The 19,748-nt window shown below is 54.7% G+C and overlaps 1 protein-coding gene across 1 annotated transcript; it reads right to left on the bottom strand.

Moving 5' to 3' along the window:
* Nucleotides 1-926: 926 nt before the first annotated feature.
* On the bottom strand, nucleotides 927-12,836 carry HEXA (hexosaminidase subunit alpha). The gene is made up of 14 exons (XM_040569390.1): nucleotides 12,580-12,836; nucleotides 7,770-7,868; nucleotides 7,349-7,414; nucleotides 7,145-7,191; nucleotides 6,765-6,875; nucleotides 5,792-5,893; nucleotides 5,584-5,716; nucleotides 4,987-5,167; nucleotides 4,584-4,670; nucleotides 4,154-4,226; nucleotides 3,560-3,737; nucleotides 3,131-3,221; nucleotides 2,636-2,740; nucleotides 927-2,127 (listed from the first exon to the last, which is right to left on the bottom strand). The coding sequence occupies exons 1-14, from the start codon at nucleotides 12,809-12,811 to the stop codon at nucleotides 2,064-2,066; spliced, it is 1,569 nt and encodes a 522-aa protein (XP_040425324.1). The 5' UTR covers nucleotides 12,812-12,836; the 3' UTR covers nucleotides 927-2,063.
* Between the last annotated feature and the right edge of the window lie 6,912 nt (nucleotides 12,837-19,748).

Genomic DNA, 19,748 nt, shown 5'->3' with positions numbered 1-19,748 from the left:
CTCCCCGGCAAGTTTTACATGACGAATCCCGGGTAAAAATAGATGTTCTCGAAGGAGCCGACATGCCGCGAGGATGCGGTGGGGGAAATGGGGGGACCAGCGGCACCCCGATGGTTGGGGACCCCACGCCATGGCAGCCCCCTGGTCCCCGGCCACCAGGTCACCCCGCGATGCGGAAAAAAGCAATAGGGCTGCTTTAAAAACAAAACAAAACAAAAAAAAAAAACATAGGTTAAAGCTAATCCCAAAAGATGGCAGCGGGATACTCACTGGGAAGGGGCTGCTCAGGAGCACTGGCCGGAGCAGAAGTTGTCCTCGGGGGGCTGAGAAGCTCCTGTGAAGTTTCAGCAGGTGAGCGTTTGCTCCTACAGAAGGAGCTCAGAGCTCTTTAGGACTTGGCGGTGCATCGAGCCCCAGCCAAATGAAGCAGCTATTATTATTATTTACGTCTTTTGTGTTACTCAGTTTAAGAGAAACAAACATCACAGGAGGGGCAGGCGGGCAGATTGGCAATCCCGGCTCACCTTCAACGCCCTACCTCAAGCACCAGGCAAGGACAGCAATTATTGACCAGAACAACAGAGAAAAGGGGCACGAGTTTCCCAGAGAGACCCGGAGGAAGCAGAGGAGCATCTGCACTCAGGAAGCAGCGCGCAGGACGGCCGCCCTTCCCTTCCCTTCCCTTCCCTTCCCTTCCCTTCCCTTCCCTTCCCTTCCCTTCCCTTCCCTTCCCTTCCCTTCCCTTCCCCTGTCCAGTCGGAAGAAATACCCCCCTTTTCCCCCAAATCTGGCCATGGGCTACGCTTCCCTGCTCCATGGTGGTTGGGCTTCCCAATCTTTTCCCCGTAAGACGGGGGCAGTTTTACCACTACAGCCAAGTACTGCCTGGGTACCCCTACGCAGGAGGGTGAAGAAACGCAAGGCTTGACAATTTAGGAATATTTTAATTCCAGGTAAACAACAGTGAAAAGTTTCCATCCATAACGGAGAGCAAACAGCAGATCTCACTCATTTCAGACCGGGACACATGCCCAGCAGTCCTGGCCTGGGGGAATTCTCCCCGAGAGGTCCTCACGTTTGAGCTGGCTGGGATTTCCAGCGGGGCAACCCCAGCCGTCAAACGACAAGAACCCCGGCTGTCCCGGCTCCCTGGGACAGCGATGTGGCAAGGACCGTCTCTTCTGCAAGGAAAATACTGTCCAAACCAAGCCACTCGGGTACAGAAGCGGAGCTGAGCCCCTCCGAGGACAAGAGAGCAGCAGGGGGACACAAAAAGCCTGAGCAGAGGCAGCAGCCGACAGAGGAGCTGAGCGGTGCCTCGGGAACATCCGCACCCAGCTCCCGCGCTCGGCTCAGTGGCTTTGTGAGGTCTGAGAGGCTCCGGGGCTCATCTCAGGAGCAGCCAGCCTGGGAGCAGATGGGGTTTAGGGACACAGCTGGGGCACAGAGAGAAGAGAGAGGGAAAGGCCAGGAGGCAGCGGGTGACACCGCAGTGCTGGTGACATCCCGGCACAGGCAGCGCCTTCAGGGGCCAACAGCAGGAGGTGGAAAGGAAAAGGGAGGGAGCCCACTTGGCCTGCAAGATTAGGATTCCCCGCCACACGTTACTGTGCAACTGGACACCACATTCTCTTAGCAGGGATGAAATCTGGGATACCGGCAGAGAATAAGCACGGTTAACCCAGCTGAGCAGGCACCCGGCGCGCTGCAGAGCCAGCAGGATGAGGCACAGCCAGATGCTCCTCCACAGGAATCCCTGCAATGAGCCTGCTCCAGGGCAAGGCCTGCCCAGCAAAAAGCCCTTGCATGGTCTTCCCAGGCCCCAGCTGGGTATGAAGAGGCACCTTTTTCCGTTTGGGGTCATTTATTTATAGATTTAGAGAAACTAAAATAGAAAAAGGGGCAAAGAGTGCATACTAAGGAAAAAAAAACATTCATTGCAACAATGCAAGAGCAGAAGCAGGGGGAGTAAAAGGGTCCCTTCACCATGCCAGCAGCTTTTGAGGGAGAAAGAGAGATCATTCCTCCTGTGTGCAGAGACCGAGGGCAGCAGGACTCTCCCTTCAAAACCCGTCGAATTCGTGGTCACAGTATCCTACGAAGAGAGGCTGTGCCTGGACACCACGCCTGGAAGCAGAGCAGGCAGCGGGCATTACGCGGAGGACAGAGAGCTGGCGGTCGGGTTTGAGGGGTTAGAGGAACCCAAAGCAGCCACCAGAGCCCCGATTCAGATTTGTGCAGTTTGCACCCTGTGCTTACAGGCTGTTTTTTTGCTCACGTGTGGAAGTGAGGCCTAAGGGCAGTTTTCCTGGGGATGAAGCAACGGCAAGTGCCACAGGGCAGCGCCTGATGCCGCAGGGGGGTGGCAGGAGCTGACGGGGCCCCTTCCCCAGCACAAAACCCTCTCCCCCGCAGAGCCACCAGCCCCCACCGGCAGCAGGGACCCCCTTTTCCAGCACAGCCCAAAGCAAGCTCTGCCCACGCACAGGCACGAGAAATGCTCTGGACTTTACGGGTCATTTCACACCCAGGGAAGCCCGCCTCCCCCCCTAGCACCCTCACGGCCCTGTCCAGGGTCCGTGTGGAGGGGGTGTCTCCTGCAGCATCCCCCCACGCTGCGAGGAGGGACGGTTACCTGAGAAGCTCGCAGCGGAAGCTGGCCAGCCGCACGTAAGCATCTTGCAGGTTCCTCACGGTCGCGTTACTCCACAGCCTCTCGGCTACAGCCCCAGCTCTTGGCCTTAAGGAACGAGCCACAAAGGCGGGCCGGTCAGAGAAAGCTTCTCACACACTCCCAAACACTTCCCCAACCCAAGTCCTCCAACGCACGAAGGCGCGTGGCTTCTGAACATTAAAAGCCCCACGCCTAGATGGGTGCAGATCGGGAGGTGTCCTAATGACAGGACAGAGACCAGCAGTGAACAGACTAGCTGCAGCAGCAGGTGGCACAGGAGCAAGTTTTGCTCTTAGAGATGGCCACAGAACATTGTTTAAGCCTCAGTGAAGCTGTAATTGCCACAGATGTGCTGCCAGAGGACAGATACAAGTACCACGAGACCGAAGCAGCATCCCTGGGTGCACACCACGCCGCGCTGAAGGACCAAGCTAACCTCCCCAGGACATCTCTTACCAGAGCCTGGGGGCCAGGTTGGTGACGTCCACGTATTCGCCCCACATGCACGCCTCTCCGCCGATCACCAGATCCTTCTGCTCAGGGCTGCCTGCCAGAGGACACAGCTTTCAGCTGATCGGGTGCTGTATGGTAACAGAGCACCTTCCTGCCCCGCACGGGGAGACGACTGTAACAGCAGGGAGCTGGCTCAGCTACAGAAGCTGTGATTTGCTCTTCTGGAAGCCCCAGCTTCAAACCCTGGGGCAGGGAGAGCTGAGGTGCGGCCTGTTTGCAGCAAGGGGACAGCACGGAGCCCAGGAGCCAAGGCACGGTGACTCGAGCACGTTCACACCACCAGTGAGAACAGAGCATCACGAGAGACAGCCCCGGAACCACCTCTGAGCAAGAAGCCGGCTGCCAGAAGGAAACGTGCCCCGAGGAACACACCTGTGAAATCCAAGGGCTCCACCTGGTAGGCTGCCATCCAGTCCTGCCCGTAGGAGATGCGGTTGAGGTACCAGGGGGCAGAGAGCAGAGCCCTGTAGCCAGCCTTGGTGACGTTCGCCATCTCCTCCTTGTAGGGCGGGGAGTTCTTCCACACGTGGATGATTGTGTCCGGCCTCACCTGGACCCGCAGCACAAACACACGTGGAGCCCGTGCACAGCATCAGTGCAGCAAGGGCACCACCTCCCCTCACAAGCAGAGTGCCCCGGAGACATCCCCAGCTCCAAACACCTCCTGATGCTCTGGTGACCAGGTCCTGCACCAGAACACGCCATGACCCGTTATCATAATACTGGGAGGTAGAGTTACACCCACACCCCTCCATCGCCACTGTCCTGACACATCCAGTCCCTCCAGGGAAGCTCTCCTTGCTCCGTGCTTGCTGTTTCATGGCAAAAGCCCCCCAAAGCGCCAGGGCACCAAGGCAGGCACTGGATCGACTTCTGAGCCACGTCCAGGCTCACTTGAGTGAGCAGCACCGGCACCATTTGCCCAAGCGTTAGGGAGTTGTGCCAGGGAAAGCAGGCAGCTCTCACCTTCACTCCGTTGTCGAACACCTCCTGCCACACCATGTAGCCTTTGCCAAGGGAAGAGACGATGTCCAGAAGCCTGGGTTGGAAACATTGCTGAGTTTGGGGTCCTCCCAGCTACATTCCCCTCTCGTTGCCAGCTGCACGCAGCCAGAGCAGCAGCACCAATATCCTCGCCATCCCCAGGGGGACAGGAGGGTACTTCTCATGGAGAAGGGAGAAAGCACAGCCCCTCCCAGGGCTCTTTTCTCCCTCAGCCCCAGACCTTTTTGCGGTCAGTCTCCCCCCAGAAATGTGGCTAGGCTACTCTGTTCAGGGACAGAAAGACAGGCCCGAAGGACTACGATCCTGAAAAGGAGATTCGTTGTCTGAGACAGCAGGAGACATTTGTGCCTGTCGTACTGCAACTGCAGGCCCAGGACGCAGCCATCCTCACCTCTGGATGTAGAATGACTCTAACTTTGTGTAATCTTCACCAAAGCCCATCTCCTCCATGAAGGCACGAATTTGTGGATTGGACTTCCTGCGTACCAAAAAGAAGGAATAAAAACCCCAGGTACCAACCCAGAGAGCCTCTCTCTCTGCCCAGGGGAGCAGGGAACCAAAAATCTGCAGGTGATCGTGGCCATGAAGCATGGCTGGGACTAAGTGGGCCCGTGCCAAATTTCTGGCTCCCTCTTCCACAGGAACAACCCTCTGCTCTCCCCCTACCCATTAAGGGGGCTGTTCTTTCAGGCACCCATCCCCAGGCATGTGCCAGGCACCCAGGCAGCAGAGCACCAGTCTTGTTTCAGACCCCAGGCCCCCTCCAGACCGATCTCTGACCAGGCATCACTCACCAGCACGTGAAATCCACCTCATCGCCACCGAGGTGCAGGAAGTAGTCTGGGAACACAGTGCCAACCTCTTGAAACAAACTGGTCACGAACTGGTAGGTGCTGTTGAGGATGGGGTTGATGGGCCCGTAGGTCCCAGAAGGATCCTTGCCCAAATAACAGGGAGTCAGGAGGTCTGGAGCACCTGGGTCACGACAAACCCAGTACAGTGAGGAAGGGGCTGAATGGGGCTGTATCGCCTCGTGTAGCCACCCAGACCGCCCTCGGCACAGCCCAGTGACCGCTTGGGGACAGAAGCCCCAACCAGCGCACCAGACACATCCCTGGCAGCAGAAACGTGCTCTGTGACTTGGGAAGTCTGATGTGCTGGGAGCAGATCCGCATCCTGCGCTGATCTGCGCTCCCCACCACATCCACACACTCATCTCGGGCAGAGGGCAGCGCGTCAGGATGGGGGCACAGCTGAGAATTTGCACTTAACCCCTGCGGGATGTGGCTGCCCATGCCCTGCTTTTGAGATCCACGTCGCAGAGACCCCTCCCCAGCCAGGTACAACCACAGCTCTCACATCCACACCCCCAGGAAGGGTCCGCTCCTCACCTGGCCCCCAGGACAGGGTGTGCCCGGGAGTGTCAAACTCCGCAATAACCCTGATGCCACGGAGCCGGGCGTACTCGATCACCGCCTGCACGTCACTGGCTGTGTACACGTGGGTCATGGCATTGAAGGCTCCCTGGGGGAACACGCGCGGTCACAGCGACCAGCACCCAGCTGGCCGGGGGGCTGCACGACGGCCAGCAGGGGTTACCTGCTTGCTGAGCTCTGGGAAGGTGAAGCTCTCATACGGGAAAGACGGGTCGTCCACAATGTGCCAGTGAAACACGTTCAGCTTGTTGTAAGCCATGACGTCCTGGGAAGGAACGGGAACACAGATATACGCACCATGCTCCTTCTGAAAGGTCAGCCTGCTTGTCACAGGAAGGAACCATGGGACCTCAGGTCGCTGAGTAACGGACAACACGAGATCCCCAAATGCTCCCCAGGACCCAAGAATGATTCCAGCACCACAAAGAGCTGCAGAGGGCCATCAGTGCTTCTGCTCACAATAAAATCCCTGCTCTCCTTATATCAGAGCCAATGGTTGAGATTTGGAGGTTTAATTCTGCCTGGGATGGATGCAGAACCACCACCCACTTTCATCTAATGCCACTGGGAAGTGTTTTTCCCTTGCCTCAGAAAGGATCCAGCCTTGGAAAGTAAGCCAGGCTGCAGGAATTTGAGATACCTCAGGGCTTTTTCTTCCTTCTCCCACTTAGAAAGGGAGCTGAGAAATCACCTAAATCAGCTGTGAGTTACACCAGGAGCAAACACAGCCACAGGCACAGAGTACTGCACTAGGAAAGACTGACAGCACGGAGGCATTTTTCCATCATGCAAATCTGTGTACCAAGAATTCAGGTCAGGCTGCCATCCCACCCCAGCCTGTTGCTTCATCCAGAAATAAGCAAGCTGGTGTTCCTCAAAAAGCTTCCGTTTGGCAAGCTCTTCCTTGATGAGAAGTGAACGCAGTGGCCCATGCACAGCCGCATGGCTGGCTCTCCCCAGACAGCTCCTGGAATCATCAGAAATGAGCAACACACACCCCAAAAAAAAACAAAAGAAAACAGAAATGTGGCCCTCCAGGCTATTCAGGGAGGCTCAGTTGTCAGAGAGGGACACCCAGCTAAACCACTTTGCCTGCCGGTGGGGCAGACACAGGTCTCCCAGTCCAGGCACCCTACCAAGGTCTGCAGGATGGCTTTCAGAGGCAGGTAGTGGCGAGAGGTGTCGAGCAACAGGCCTCGGTGAGGGAAGCGGGGAAAGTCCACAATTTCTGTCTCGTTGACGTAGTACTGCGGGAGGAAAGAGGACAAGGAAGAAGTGAGCAGGGCTCCAGGCAACACAGCCATTAGCAGGAGGAAATCATGGTCATCCTCATCCCTAGGGCCAGCAGGACGAGCAGCGTGCGAGCTGGCCAGAAAGAGCTGCCGTGCTTTACCCAGCTCAGGAGGCAGGACGCACTGCCCCGAAGCACAGCTTGCCCCCAGGAGACGAGGCAAGGACTCGTAGTGCTGCGGGAGTCGTGCTGGGCAGCCCCCGCACGAGCCACCCACTCACTCACCGTGCCGTTCTCATCTCTCCCAACAAGCTGGCTGAACGTCTCCAGGCCTGCGGGAGAACCACACACAGTCACTCGCTCAGCACAGATTCCAAAGAGAGCTCAATTAATTAAGTCTATGGGAGAAGAGAGGCACAGGGAGATGTCCCAGTCTGCAGGGAGGGCGGGAATGCCCAGCAGAAAGCTCCGTGACTAAGCACGCCTCACCTCTGAGAGCTCCCCAGATGGCATTGGCGTAGAGCAGCAAGGAGTCCCTTGAGATGTGCAGCTTATCTGAAAAAACAGCATCGGTCGGACTGGCACAGGCATTAGGTTCCTCGCACACTGCCTGAGGGCACGAGAGCCCCAGCTGTGGGGTCACAGCTGGACCAGCAGTGGTTTTGGTACAGGACTGTGCCCCTGGGTCCCAAAGAACTGATTTTGGGGTAGTTTTTTTGTTTTGTTTTAAAACCTCTCTCACATTACCAGCAACCTCGGGTAAGCTGCTCGCCCCGTCCCAATTTCTCAACAATACAGTGAGGATCCCGCCACTCCAAAAATAGGATTAAGTGCTGTAGGGTGTTATTTCCAACCAAGAGGCAAAGAAATACCTGCGCTCTGCTCCAGCTATCTCCTCCCCAGTACTTACAGCTCTCGTTGGAGTCCAGGCTGGGAAAGCCATCGCAGCCTGGCGTGGAGACCAAGACGGAGAGCTCACTGCAGGGCTTCCTCCAGGGCTGCTTGCTCTCTGCAAGGCAAAAAAAAAAAGGTTGAAAAAAAAAAAAAAAAGGTCAAAAAAGATCAAAAAAAAGGTTGAAAATGAACGCAGGTGTATTGCAAAGTTGGGCTGGATTAGAGGCAACTGCAAAACCTGGCCTGAAGCTTTCCTAGCACTGAAAGACCCCTGTCCGACTTCATCTTCTGCAGAGCTGGTCGCGGGCCCAGCAGCTGGAAAAATAAACCCAGCGGGAGCTCTGGCTGCTCTTCCCTATCTGAAGAAGCATTTTCAAGCCCAGATCTTCACTGGAGCACATGGGAGATGCTGCCCTGACTCCCAGGGGAGGTGCTAATCCTGCTCTGAGGTAAGTGGGTCTGCTCAGAGCCATCTCTGGCCAGGAGGAACGTTGGTGGGGCGCTGCCACCACAGCCGTGGTTCACACCTACAGCCCCACCGCATTCCCAGGGACAGCCAACGCTCAGCACAGCCACCAAAAAATAAGAAGCTTGGCTCTGAGTGAGCCTCATCAACAAGTCAGACACCAAACTTTGGAGAGACCGTGGCACCACCAGTATTTGGGTGAAACATGGAAAGCACAGGAGCCAGAGACCCCAAACGTCCCCATGAAGGAATGGTGAAACCTCTGTGGCTGGAGGGAAATGGCTCAAAAACACTCCTCCATTTTCAGGTTTCCTCTCAGTACAGACAAGCCGGTAGCCAAGGCAACCTTGCAGACGTGCGAGCTGGCACATGGAGCACAGCAAGACCAGCTCCCTACGCTTGGCAAGGCAGCAGCTCAGCAGTGACGGCTGCTCTCAAGCCTGGCGACACGGCAAATACTCATTTTCTCCCTAGGGCCCTTCCCAGGATGAGCACTTCCCAGCCTGCGCCTCTCACCTCTGGCGGGATGGAGATTTTGGTTTAGTCACAGGAATGCAGCCTCCAGGAGCAAGCAGCAGCCGCTCCGAGGACGAGGGGGGCTGCGTTTAAGGTGAAGATGTTTCCAAATTTCCTACCAAGCACCATCAGCCCTTTCAGCAGCCTTGAGAGGAAGGAAGTTACTGCCCAGCAATAATCCAGGCGCTGCAAAGCACGGCCTGTTACACGCCCTGCAGCGTGCCACGGGGAGTACCAAAAAGCACTGCAGCTGGGCAGCGCAAAGGGGAAGTGAAGCAGCAACAGAATCGGTCCCCCCACCACACTTAAACCTGCCTGAGAGACATCCCTGAGCACGACACACACAGTGCAGAGAGCACAGCACGGGTAAACCTCGCTTGTCTGATCGGGGAGGGAATCTGCAGCCAGCAGAACGTGTATTTGAACAAATGTACTGACAACTCTGTGCCAAACCCAAAGCAGCCTCCTCGACCAGGGAGCGGCAGGTGCCAGCACCACCAGGCTGGGAAGGCAACGTGGACGGGCCCAGAAGAAATCGATCACCCATCAGCCAAAAGTTCATGGTTAAAAACAGTGCTACGGAGGTGCAAGTTGAGTTAATTACTGCCACAGGCTGGAAGGACGCTAAAGCAACGGTCACAGCAGGTTATTAGCAATAAGGCATCAGGGATGAGAGGTCCTGGCTTCAGCTCCATGCAGGGTCCAGGTCACACGCTCACAGGCGTTTCGGAGGCATGCAGCTGAAGGACTAGAGACGAGGGAAGAACAGCAAGGGAAATCCCAACTAGAGACAATGAAAAGTAATATTCTTCACCTTGAGGACGGTCAAACCCTACAGTATGGACTGAGCTCTCCATCCTTGCAGATATCTCAATTTCAGCTGGACACAGCCCTGAGAAGCCTGACCCTGCTGCGAGGCTGGCTCTGACTCCAGGGCTGGCCCTGATTTGAGCCAGGGGTTGACCAAATACTCCCCCGTGCCCCTCCTAACTTCAATCAGCCTGCTTTCACGCTTGAAGTCCAGCAGCGTTTGGGCATAATCCACAAATCCCCAAAACGTTTTCAAACCCTGGCAACACACAACTGCCCCTCCAAGTGCACTACGGTAACAGCTGCTGGGTCATCCCACCTGCGGCAGCGGTCGCTCTGCTTCCACTCAGAGGGAGAAAAAGACTCCGAGACGCCTGCTCTCGGGGCACAATCCACACCTGCTGGATGTGCTGCAGAGCTGATCAACTCACACAGGTATGCAGAAGGCAGGAGGGGATAGCACACTAACATTTGGAGGGTTTGAAGACGACCTTAAACTTGTTCTGTGGGAAGTCCAGCGCTGCCGTGGCATGCTCTGAAAGCAGGTCAGGAGAAGATGCTGAAGTCTCCTTAATTCTCTGCAGTACGATCGGCATGCTTGTTTGTTCAACTGACATAGCTGCTTTCTAAAACAGGAAGAAAACTCTTTCTGTCATTTATTTTCTCTATTAATAGAAACTATTTTTTTCCATGCAGGGTTCCCACTCCTTGCTATTACTAACCACTCATGTGGAAAAAAAAGGAAGGCCGAGAGGAAAAAAGCCCTAAAATTAAGCATGCAGACTGAACTCCACATAAAATAGAGTGTATGGAAAACGGTGAGTATGCAGGGAGAGCTCGATCTGGTGATCACAAGAAATTGCTCCAAACGATGCAATGGCCATAGCTCCCTCTGACAGGAGCAGGAAAACGTGAAAAACTGAAACGATGCGGTCTTTGCAAGCCTCAAATGGAAAATTATTTCTATTGCTACCTAGAAGAGTCAAGTTTAAGAGATAAGCCAAATGTTTCTTCTCAGTGTTTCACACTTGCCTTTGTCACGGTGCACCCGAGACAAAGCAGGGCAGCTTCCAGCGCTGTCACTCTACTCTGCTCTGATCAGCAGCGACAGAGTTCACGCTGACATACCGGGAAGCAGAGTTACGAGCTCTTTTTGATGAATGGAGCGTTTCACACTTGGGAGATGTAGCTCTTCAGGCTGCCTGCAGACCCACGCAGGCACTCAGCCTCCATGCGTGCCGGCTGCTCGATGTGTGTGCTTGCCCTGCAAAAGCAGCCAGGGAGTTTGCAGCATTTCACCTCAGACATGCAGCAAGACAGCACTTTTTCACAAAGAAGTCCAGTTTGCAAGGATGTAATGACCGGCCACAAATCAAGCCTAGGCTCCCAAAGCTTTTTGCCTTTTCTCATCTTACACTATAGAAAATTTCAGGGTGCATCCAAGGGCTGTTACCTCTTTGCCAGAAAAGCCACACTGCCTCGGGATGCTGACCTGCTCACCTTGTGAGAGAAAATGGCAAAAAGAGCCCCAAAACAAGAATATGTACTTGTGAGAAACAGGCAACAGCAGTTCTTTCTCAAGGCAAAATCTTTGCACTGGATGCACAAAGAGCTGCTAGAAACGGGAAGAGCCAAGACTTGTGAAAAGCGCTGATAAGACTGGCAGCAGCTCTCCCCGGTCACAAGTAAGAAAAGGAAGCAAAACAAAACGCTGCAGTGCTGAAATGCAGTCTGGGGGAGATAAAAATGAGATAAAAAGAACAAGGTGACTGAATGAAAGAAATTTCTTTCCTTGAAACAAATGCAAGATGACTGGTGCTCACCGTGCTGTGGAAGGCTAGACTGTTTGATGTTCATTTTTTATTAAAAACAAAAACACAAGCACAGCAGGCACTACCCTGCACATACAAAGCAACAGTGGCTTTTGCTACAAGACTCAATTCAACCAACCGAGTCACAAGACTACAGCCACCGCTTCCTCTAGCCATCAGCCCCAGGTGAATTAAAGAAGCAGAAGGAGGGAAAAAGCAATACGTGGGATTCAGGCACCCAAGACAGGAATTTTCAGACAGGAGCTAGGCACTGAAGCTCCAGGCTGACTTGGGCTTGTGCTCCCCAGTGCAGAATCACTAAAAATTTAACAGGTTGCTTTATTTGAGGCAGTTAGTTAATTTGCTGATACTGCAAAGTCCCCTGAAACCGTTGTACAGGAGGTGGTGACACCATGAGCAGACCAGGCTACCAACCCAACAGTGCAAACTGGGACAAGCTGCAACACTGGAGATTTCCTTATCTTGTCATTGGGTCAGCACATCCCCACTCACGTTTAGGAGCTGATTTTCAAAAAAAAACCCAGGGTTTAACTCAGAAAAACACAATCTCTGTTTCACCAACTACATCATGGTGAACAATGTCCTTTTGCTGAACTAGGATTGGGTGAAACCCAGCGTTTAACACAGAAAAACACCATGTCCTTTTGCTGAACAAGGATTTGGTGAAACCAAACTTCCCAGTAGCGAAGTTTCTGCTGGGCTGAACTAGAACCGAACAGGTTTCGGTGCACCTTCCAAGCCAACACGAGGCTGGTCTGCCACGAACCAAGCGGGAGCAGCTCTCGCCCGCCACAATTACCGCATTCAACGCCTAGGTGCAGCTCTGTCTGCCGCTCCTGGAAGCACACACACCGCTTCTTCCCCACACGGATACCCAACCTGAAGCAAGGAGCCCTTCTACGGAGCCAGTTTTGCTTCTTTGGCCTGGGGAGAAGGGCTTTGAGAGGCAGAAGAGCCGTGCCCCACCTGGGCGCTGTCTGAGACGTGGACCTTTGGTTTATTACGGTGTGAGGCTAGAAGGTCCCACCGCAACACGGGACACCTGCACGTTAAGGAGCAGGTTTCCACAAGACGCACACAAGTTTTTGGAGACTCAAATCTCCGTGCCCGCTTCCCCCAGCGGCTCCTCGTCCCCCGCCAGCCCCAGGAGCCCGCCGGGCCGCTGGGTGCCCCCCGCCCCGAGCCCTCTCCCCTCGCCTCACCCGCGGGGCGTGCGGCGCCGAAGATGAGCGCCCGGTACCGCTGGAAGGCCTCGTCCAGCACGGCGCAGCCCGGCCCCACGGCCGAGCCGGCGGCGTAGGAGAAGCGAAAGCGGCCGGGGGGCAGCGGGCAGCGGGCGGCGGCCGGAGGGGAGACCTGGCGGAGGGGCTGCGGCCACACGGCGGCCGCCGGGCCCAGCGCCCCCAACAGCAGCAGCGCCCGGGCCGCCGCCATGTCGCGCTCCCCGCCCCGCCGGGGGTGCGGCTTCGGGCCGGGGGCGGGCGGCCCTGGGTCCCGCACGGCTCTGGGCTGCCGGAGGAAGGGGTTAAATGGGAGGTTGGAGAGGTTTCTGGGGAGAAACCGAGCCCCCGAGCAGCCTCAGGCTCCTTCCTCCCAGCTCCGTGCTCCTCAAAGGGAAATGAGGGTACTGAAGTCCTAGCCGTTAGGTGCAGGGCTTACCCATTTAAGGCCCTAAAATCTCACCCAAACAGCGTTTTACTGAACAGTCCTCCTCTCCAAAGGAATTAAGCTTTTGAGCATCGCAAAAGCATCGTCAGGGGCTGAGGGAATGGGGGTTTCTGTGGGGCCGGGAGGGTGGAGGAGGATGCTCGCCACAGCGAGGGAGCCTGGGGGTGCCAGGGCACAGGAGAGGATCGCGGTTTGGTTGGGGTCTAAACATGAGTGTAGGGATTTCATGGGGTTGCCACAGACAGGTGGGGGAATTTCAGGTGGAGGGGCGCTGTGGGGCACCCCCAGACTGAGGAAGCCTGGCTCCATCCATGAGCTTAACTCCTCCACAGCACCGCAGCCTCCTTCCCCAGCCCTGAGGAGCCCCCCAGAGCTGCCTGTCTCCTCCAGGACGAGGTGAACCAAGGATGGACACAGTGCAGGCAACAACCTCACTTGCTGGGCACAGCCCTGCAGCATCAGGGCCAGGAGAGCAGAGCAGGGCGGTCTATAGCCAGCAGTCCCCATGCAAAAGCAGGGCACCAAGGTAAGCCCACGATCAGCCTTGGGAAGCCTGGGCGGACAGCCCCACAAACGGCTGCCCAGGCCTGAGCTTAAACGGAGCTCCTTTAGAAACCTTCAGGGCCCCTGGTGGCCTGCACTCAAACCTGTGAAGTGCCAGCTGTTGCCACTGCTGTTCTGACCGGTTCCAGTATCTCTGGGCTCTTCCTCAAGTAGCTTCACTGTGTTAAGATTGCAGGAAACAAAAAAACACGGTTTGCTGCTGTGTTACAGCAGGCAATGTCAGCAACATCAGCGGGGCTGTGCTTCCCAGCATGTGAGGCTGAAACGCAGGAGTGCCTTGGCTTATCTCCCTGGGGCTGCTGCCCTGACTTAAAGCGAATCCTTATTTCTGTCTGTGTCGGGTGGCGTGTTCACCAGACTTATGTAAAATGTTGTGATCGTAGCCCACAGTCGAAATATCCAAGCCTTTCTACGTATTCTGTTATTGTTGCTATTTTAGGGGACCCTGATGTCTCTGGGGGATGACTCAGAGAAGTTGGGCAGCATTAATCCAGACTAACAGTCTGATTCAGGAGTGCATCTTTACGTAAGAAAACTGCTTGAGCATATGCTTATCTTTGCAGCCTCGAATTAAACTGTCTCACACACTATCCTGCTTTGGGCATGGAGTAGCAGTAGCCAGAATCTGCTGATGCTCTTCAGTAGCTCCTCAGTAGCCAGCTCCTGGTCTCAGAGCATTTCTGGAGGGCGATACATCCATCTGGCAAGTTTGGCTACTTCTGGCAAGGTCAGCAAAGAACAAGCACAGGATAAACTGAGACACGGGGTTCAGAGCTTACCTGTGCTTCCCCACACCTCTGCTCGCCCTTGCCAAGATCTCCAGCCCCGCAGCATGGTCATATCGGTTCAGAGACACTAGGATACAAGTGCCCACAGATGTCGGTGCACTGGGCTGAGAACATCGCAGTGCGCCAGCCGGCTGATGCCTGTTGCAGAGGTACCTGCAAACACCTCTTGTTTGACTGCAAGAGCTGTCCTGTTCCAGGCAGAAAGCCAAGTTGCTGAGGGACTCTGCAGAAAACTGTGCTCTGCACCAGGGCTGTGCTGGATTACCTGTTTTCTGCATGAGGTAGAAATACAAATTTGTTATTCTAGCATAAATTGTGATAAAGTCTGGCCAGTGTCACACTTGGATCTTTCTGGTTTGCCCACTTTTGGTGCCTGAGGGTGGCCTTTGGGCTGTCAGTGCAGTTCTGTGTTCCACAGCATTTTTTTTTTAAGGATAAAACCATCTATTACGCTGCCTAATTCCCTGTAACATTGGCTGCATCTGCATTTAATCGGGAGGATGGTTTGCATACAGATTCCTCCGCCGGTGGGAAGCATGTGAGCCAGTGAAAGGGGAGCAGAGGAAGCGGATCGTCCCATGGCCCCAGTCCACCCCAGCACCTGCTCAAGTCCTGCTGGATGTCAGCACGTGCCTTAGTGTTTCGCAGGGCTGGAGCCTGATCTGTCCTGCCTGCTATTAAATCAAGCTGGGCTCGCTTTCTGGGATCAGTTTGGTATGTGTGATCATGGAAACCTACACAGGGCACTCCCAGGAATTTCCTGTTTATTTTGCTCTTTGAGCCAAACGCTATTTAAGTACACTCGTTCCTGAATGAAGCCGGCTCCCAGGTCAATAGACCTGCCGCTGCTGTGGCTGGAAGAGGGCTCTGGAAAACACAGACCATCTTCTGGAAATGCCTGCAACTGCCTGCAGATGTCTGACTTGAATTTTGATGTCTCAGAAGCTTTCTGGGCCAACTTACTCTCTCCATTTGCTTGTTTACCTCTTATTTAATCCTGGTAAAATAATTATGGTATTTGAATTGGAGCCACAAGGGTTGCAGTGATGAAGTGACCTTACTTGTGGTGGTGCTCTGGGGGCAGTAATGGGGTGTGTGTATAGGGGCTTTACAGGCGTGGACCCTTCTGTTGCCTACCTCCTAATTCCAGGGAGGACAGCGCGGTGTCACACAGGTGCTGGCAGGGAGCGAGCTGTCTGCATGAGTTGGTGCCGATGCATCTGTTGTTCCAGCTTGTGGCCACTCCGTGTGGACAGAGCATACGCTCCACTGGAGGTGGGATGACAAGAGAGGACTGTTGGAGCTTTAGCATGTGCACCAGGAAGATCCTAAATGAGAGGTGGCCCTAAATCCACGTCCATTGAAGTTTCATCAGTCGATCCCTCACAACAGCTTAACCCATGGGGAACATCCACACTTTTGGGGGCTGAAACAGGCTGGTGCATGGCAGTCTGCTTTCAGAGCCATAAGCATGTATCCCGGCACTTTTCAAAACACAGGATGCCTTGTTCTTACATCTCTCCATTTCCACCTTGACCACTGCTTGTCATGCTACGTGCTGCCATTGCATGGTTTAGCAGATGCACGTGGTAAATGAATTTCTCGGCACAGATGGAGTTTAGCAGAAGGCACCTTTTCAGATGAGAGAGCACAAGCAAGGGGAGCAAGGCCTGGGATATTCAGTGTTAGCAGGCAGGAGTGGGGCTCGGCTCTGGGCATATTTGCAAAGAGCAATATTTCAACAAATATGAACTTAAAAGCAGAGTCCAAAGCAAAAAGCTTGAGGCAAGATGTGTTAATCAGTCAGAAGAATTTGGGTTCCTGACTCAGTAAGTGCTGCAGAGCTCAGCCAGGTGGTATTTGCACTACTGCCATTATTTGCAAAGCCTTCTTCTGCTGGAATTTCTCCAGCTTGCACAGCTTCTGGACCACGGTGATCTGAGGGGCATCTCAGCACACACTTGGGGTTCAGGTAACTAATGGGTGTGTAGGCAGCCAAAATCAGCCCCCGGGGAGAACAGCAGAAGCTGGGCACAGAGAACTCTCTTGGGTTTCCCTCCACCAACTGCAGGAATTCCACAGGTCTCAGGGGATGGAGGAGAAGGTTTTTTTTCCAGAGATATTTGCCCAGCCCCACCTGGGCCAAGGAGCAGCGGAGCAGGAATGAGGCAGGGGTGCAGTAATGAAATGGGTGAGATTGCTGGCATACATCGAATCCCCAGGTCTCCTTCTCAGAACAGAGCCTCGGTGCAGTTCTGGGGGGCACCAGCACTTTTGTAGCATTTTGGTACAGCAAAGAGGGGCTCGTGGGGGTGCTTGTGTCAAGGCCGTGGGGCTAGATGGCAGATTGTTGAAATGTCAGGCTCCATGCAGTGCTATCAGAGAGAAGGGAGGCTGCTGTGAGTTATTGTGCAGGGTGAGTATTTGTGGCTGCCGTCCCTGGCTGCTCTCAATCACATCTGTGGGCCTGAGCAATCAGCTGAACTGGAATCAATCAGGCACCCGTGGATGTGCGGTGAAGAACTCCTCCATCTGGAAATGAAATGAGCGTGCAGAGAAGCCCTGCTCCCGTAAATCCCTTAAGCATGTGCTTAACTTCATGGAGCAAGGTGATTGCAATGCAATATTTTATTCTTGTCAGCTTCAGTGTTAGCAGTTACTAGAATCACTTGCATAATTAAGCTCTTGCAAGAATAAAATGAAAAAGCACCAGGTGCCTTTGGAGATCTAAATCATTTTTCAGATTGGGTAGAATAGCAGTTTTCAACTTTCTTAGGTAGCTGGAATCCTAAAATCCTCCGCAGCAGCGCAGATCCCCTCGCAAGGAATTGAAGGCAGCAGCCATGCTTCTCTGGAGTACCTTTCACCAACCTTTCAAGGAGACAGTGAGCACCCAGGGCTCTGCACGTGACTGGGTGAACCACTGGGTCAGAAGCTTTGTAGCTTTTGCAAAGGGCATGGCTATAACTTCATACCGAGACATCTTTTTAATAACTACAGATCAGTGTTTTAACCGTGCTCGTTAAAACAGACCAGTCTTGTCATTAGCACAGACTGACACACACAGCTCTGGGGAGCCAGCAGTGAAGTGCTGATCCGTGTCTCATGGGGAAAAAGATAAGCCTGGGACCGTAGGAGGAGAACCACGTCTCCACGTCTATGGGATGGCGTTCTTTGGTGCACAGGGAAGATCCCATCACTGTTTATAAACATTTAGTTCTGGAATTAGACATAAAAAGGGAGACAGTCGGGTTTGGAAGGCAGCAATTGTCTGAAATTGCCCATGCACTGGGTGGGAGGAAGAGAATTGAGGGCATGTTCACTGCGGGTGTAACGGAGCTGCTGTGACTGACGTTTATTGCGAAGAGAAGGTGAAGGTTCACTGATGCCTGGAGATTTGTTGATACACTGTGAGCCCGAACTCAACCTGCCTTCCTCTATATATACATACCTGAGAAAGTTTAAATGTGTTTCTAAAGGACTATGCACTACCGAATGGGCTGCAGTATTTACCCTGTGAGATGTTCAGGTGGGAGGTGGCACTGCCAGGTCCCTGGGGGACAGCGAAGCGGTGCTCCTGGCACTGTGCATCGCTGCCCAGGGCTTAGGACATCCTTAAATTAAGCGACATTGACTATACCCGGTACCCGGCCCCTGGACAGCTGCAGGAAGCCGGAGGGGCACACGGGCACCGTGCTTGGAGGAGGTTCCGGAGCTCTGCAGCTTCGGCAGGGGCCAGGAGAGGGCAGCGGGGAGGCGCTGGCGGCACGGGGCGGGGGTGCTGGGGTGGCTACCGGGCTTCAACTGGTGGAGGGCCCGCTGCCCCTACATGGATGACCCCGTCCCGGAGAGGAAGGTCAAGCACGGCCTCTAGGATGCTGCCCTGATAAAACCCTGCCGTCCGGTCAACACCTTTCTCGGCTCCTCAGGCCCAGTGGGTGCTACAGCAGACACGCTGCCATAAGCCCGCGTGCTTGTTGGTGACCCATGTCACCAGCTGGGCAGGACACAGAGCCCCCGGAGGTGCCACACACGCCCTGGGGACACCGCACCACTCTGTGACCCCTTTTGCGCCAGGACATGACACGGAGTTGTGCAGCCAGCCACCGCCTGGCACAGAGGGTCCTGGAGCCACATAGAGGTCAGAGCGTGGGCTTTGTGGCACCAGGCGAGGACCTGTGACAACCAACCGAGCCACCAGCGCTTGACATGTGAGATGGCACCAGCCTGGCAAGTGTCCAGCTGGTAAGTCCAGAGCTAAACAAAGCCGGTGCTATTTATATTTATGTAGGGCAGGATGATTAATGCCCAGGCCTTCGCCATTCTAAATAAGTAGGGTAATTAGGGAGCTGGCTTTATTTACTAGGTAGGTTGGCATGAGGTAATGTGCGTGCCCAGCCCCGATGTCTCCCAGCGCAGCCCGCACCCACCTGTGCCACTGGGATGCACTCCTGACCCAGCCACAGGCACAATGCTGGGGCAGAGCAGGACACGGGGACAGCAGGCTGCCCGTGGATGGAGACCTGGGGCTTCAGCAGGTCCCCCGAATGCAGGTGCTGCCCCTCCTGCCTCCTGGTACAGCGCAGTCAGAGCTGGCATCTGTCACGTTGCACCACCAAGCCCTCTCCTTCCTCTGGGCACCCATGGGTGCTGGGGAGAGAACAGGGCACTGGTGTAAGAGGGGTGTTTGCACAGCAGCTGTTTGGGGTGGACAATGGGCAGTTGCAACTGGAGAGAACTCACTGGGAGCAGCTGTGGTGCTACAAAACACCTGGAGCTGATTTTTGGAGCTACTTGTAGATCTGAAGATGCAGACTGGTACCCAGCAAGGCTTCCAGAGCATCTGCCCAGGAAATCAGACACCTCATCTGCTTGGATCCCCAAGGGCACCTACCTGCCTCACCCTGAACTTCAGCCCCTGACACTGTGGCCATCATTACACTTTACCTGCTCCATCAGCAAATAAACACCCCTGCAGCTTTTGGGCGGCAGCTTCTAATTTTCTGCAAGTGCCACTGCCTGTTTCATAAGGTATTTGTTGTTTGTGCTGCATTAGGACAGCGGAAGCACAAGCAGGAAGCAGGATCCCGCTGTGCCAGGTGCTGCACAAACACAAAGCGCTGCGGTGACTCCTGTCCCAAAGAGCTGATGAAACTCATCACTCCTACACTGCATACTGCGAGGCTGAGTCTCCCCCGCCCTCCGGGCACAGGGTCATTTTCATCCAGGTAAAGTGGGTGAATAACGTTACCACATCAGAATGACCTGCTTCACCAAGGTAGAAATGATCCCCCAGGGCACGAGGAAGCAGAGGATTAGTGCCTGGCGGTGGAGAAGGTAGCCCTGGAGTC

This window comes from Cygnus olor, chromosome 11, assembly GCF_009769625.2.
Source record: "Cygnus olor isolate bCygOlo1 chromosome 11, bCygOlo1.pri.v2, whole genome shotgun sequence".
Classification (NCBI taxonomy): domain Eukaryota; kingdom Metazoa; phylum Chordata; class Aves; order Anseriformes; family Anatidae; genus Cygnus; species Cygnus olor.
This window is presented reverse-complemented; position numbering and strand designations above follow the sequence as displayed.

Bases quoted from the DNA above. Each gene is read 5' to 3' on its own strand.
- HEXA (XM_040569390.1), bottom strand. From the start codon at position 12,811: ATGGCGGCGGCCCGGGCGCTGCTGCTGTTGGGGGCGCTGGGCCCGGCG. The intron at 7,192-7,348 runs GTGAGGCGTGCT...GTTCTCCCGCAG, and splicing joins CATCTGGGGAGCTCTCAGAG to GCCTGGAGACGTTCAGCCAG. The intron at 5,894-6,764 runs GTAGGGTGCCTG...GTTCCTTCCCAG, and splicing joins AAGCCATCCTGCAGACCTTG to GACGTCATGGCTTACAACAA.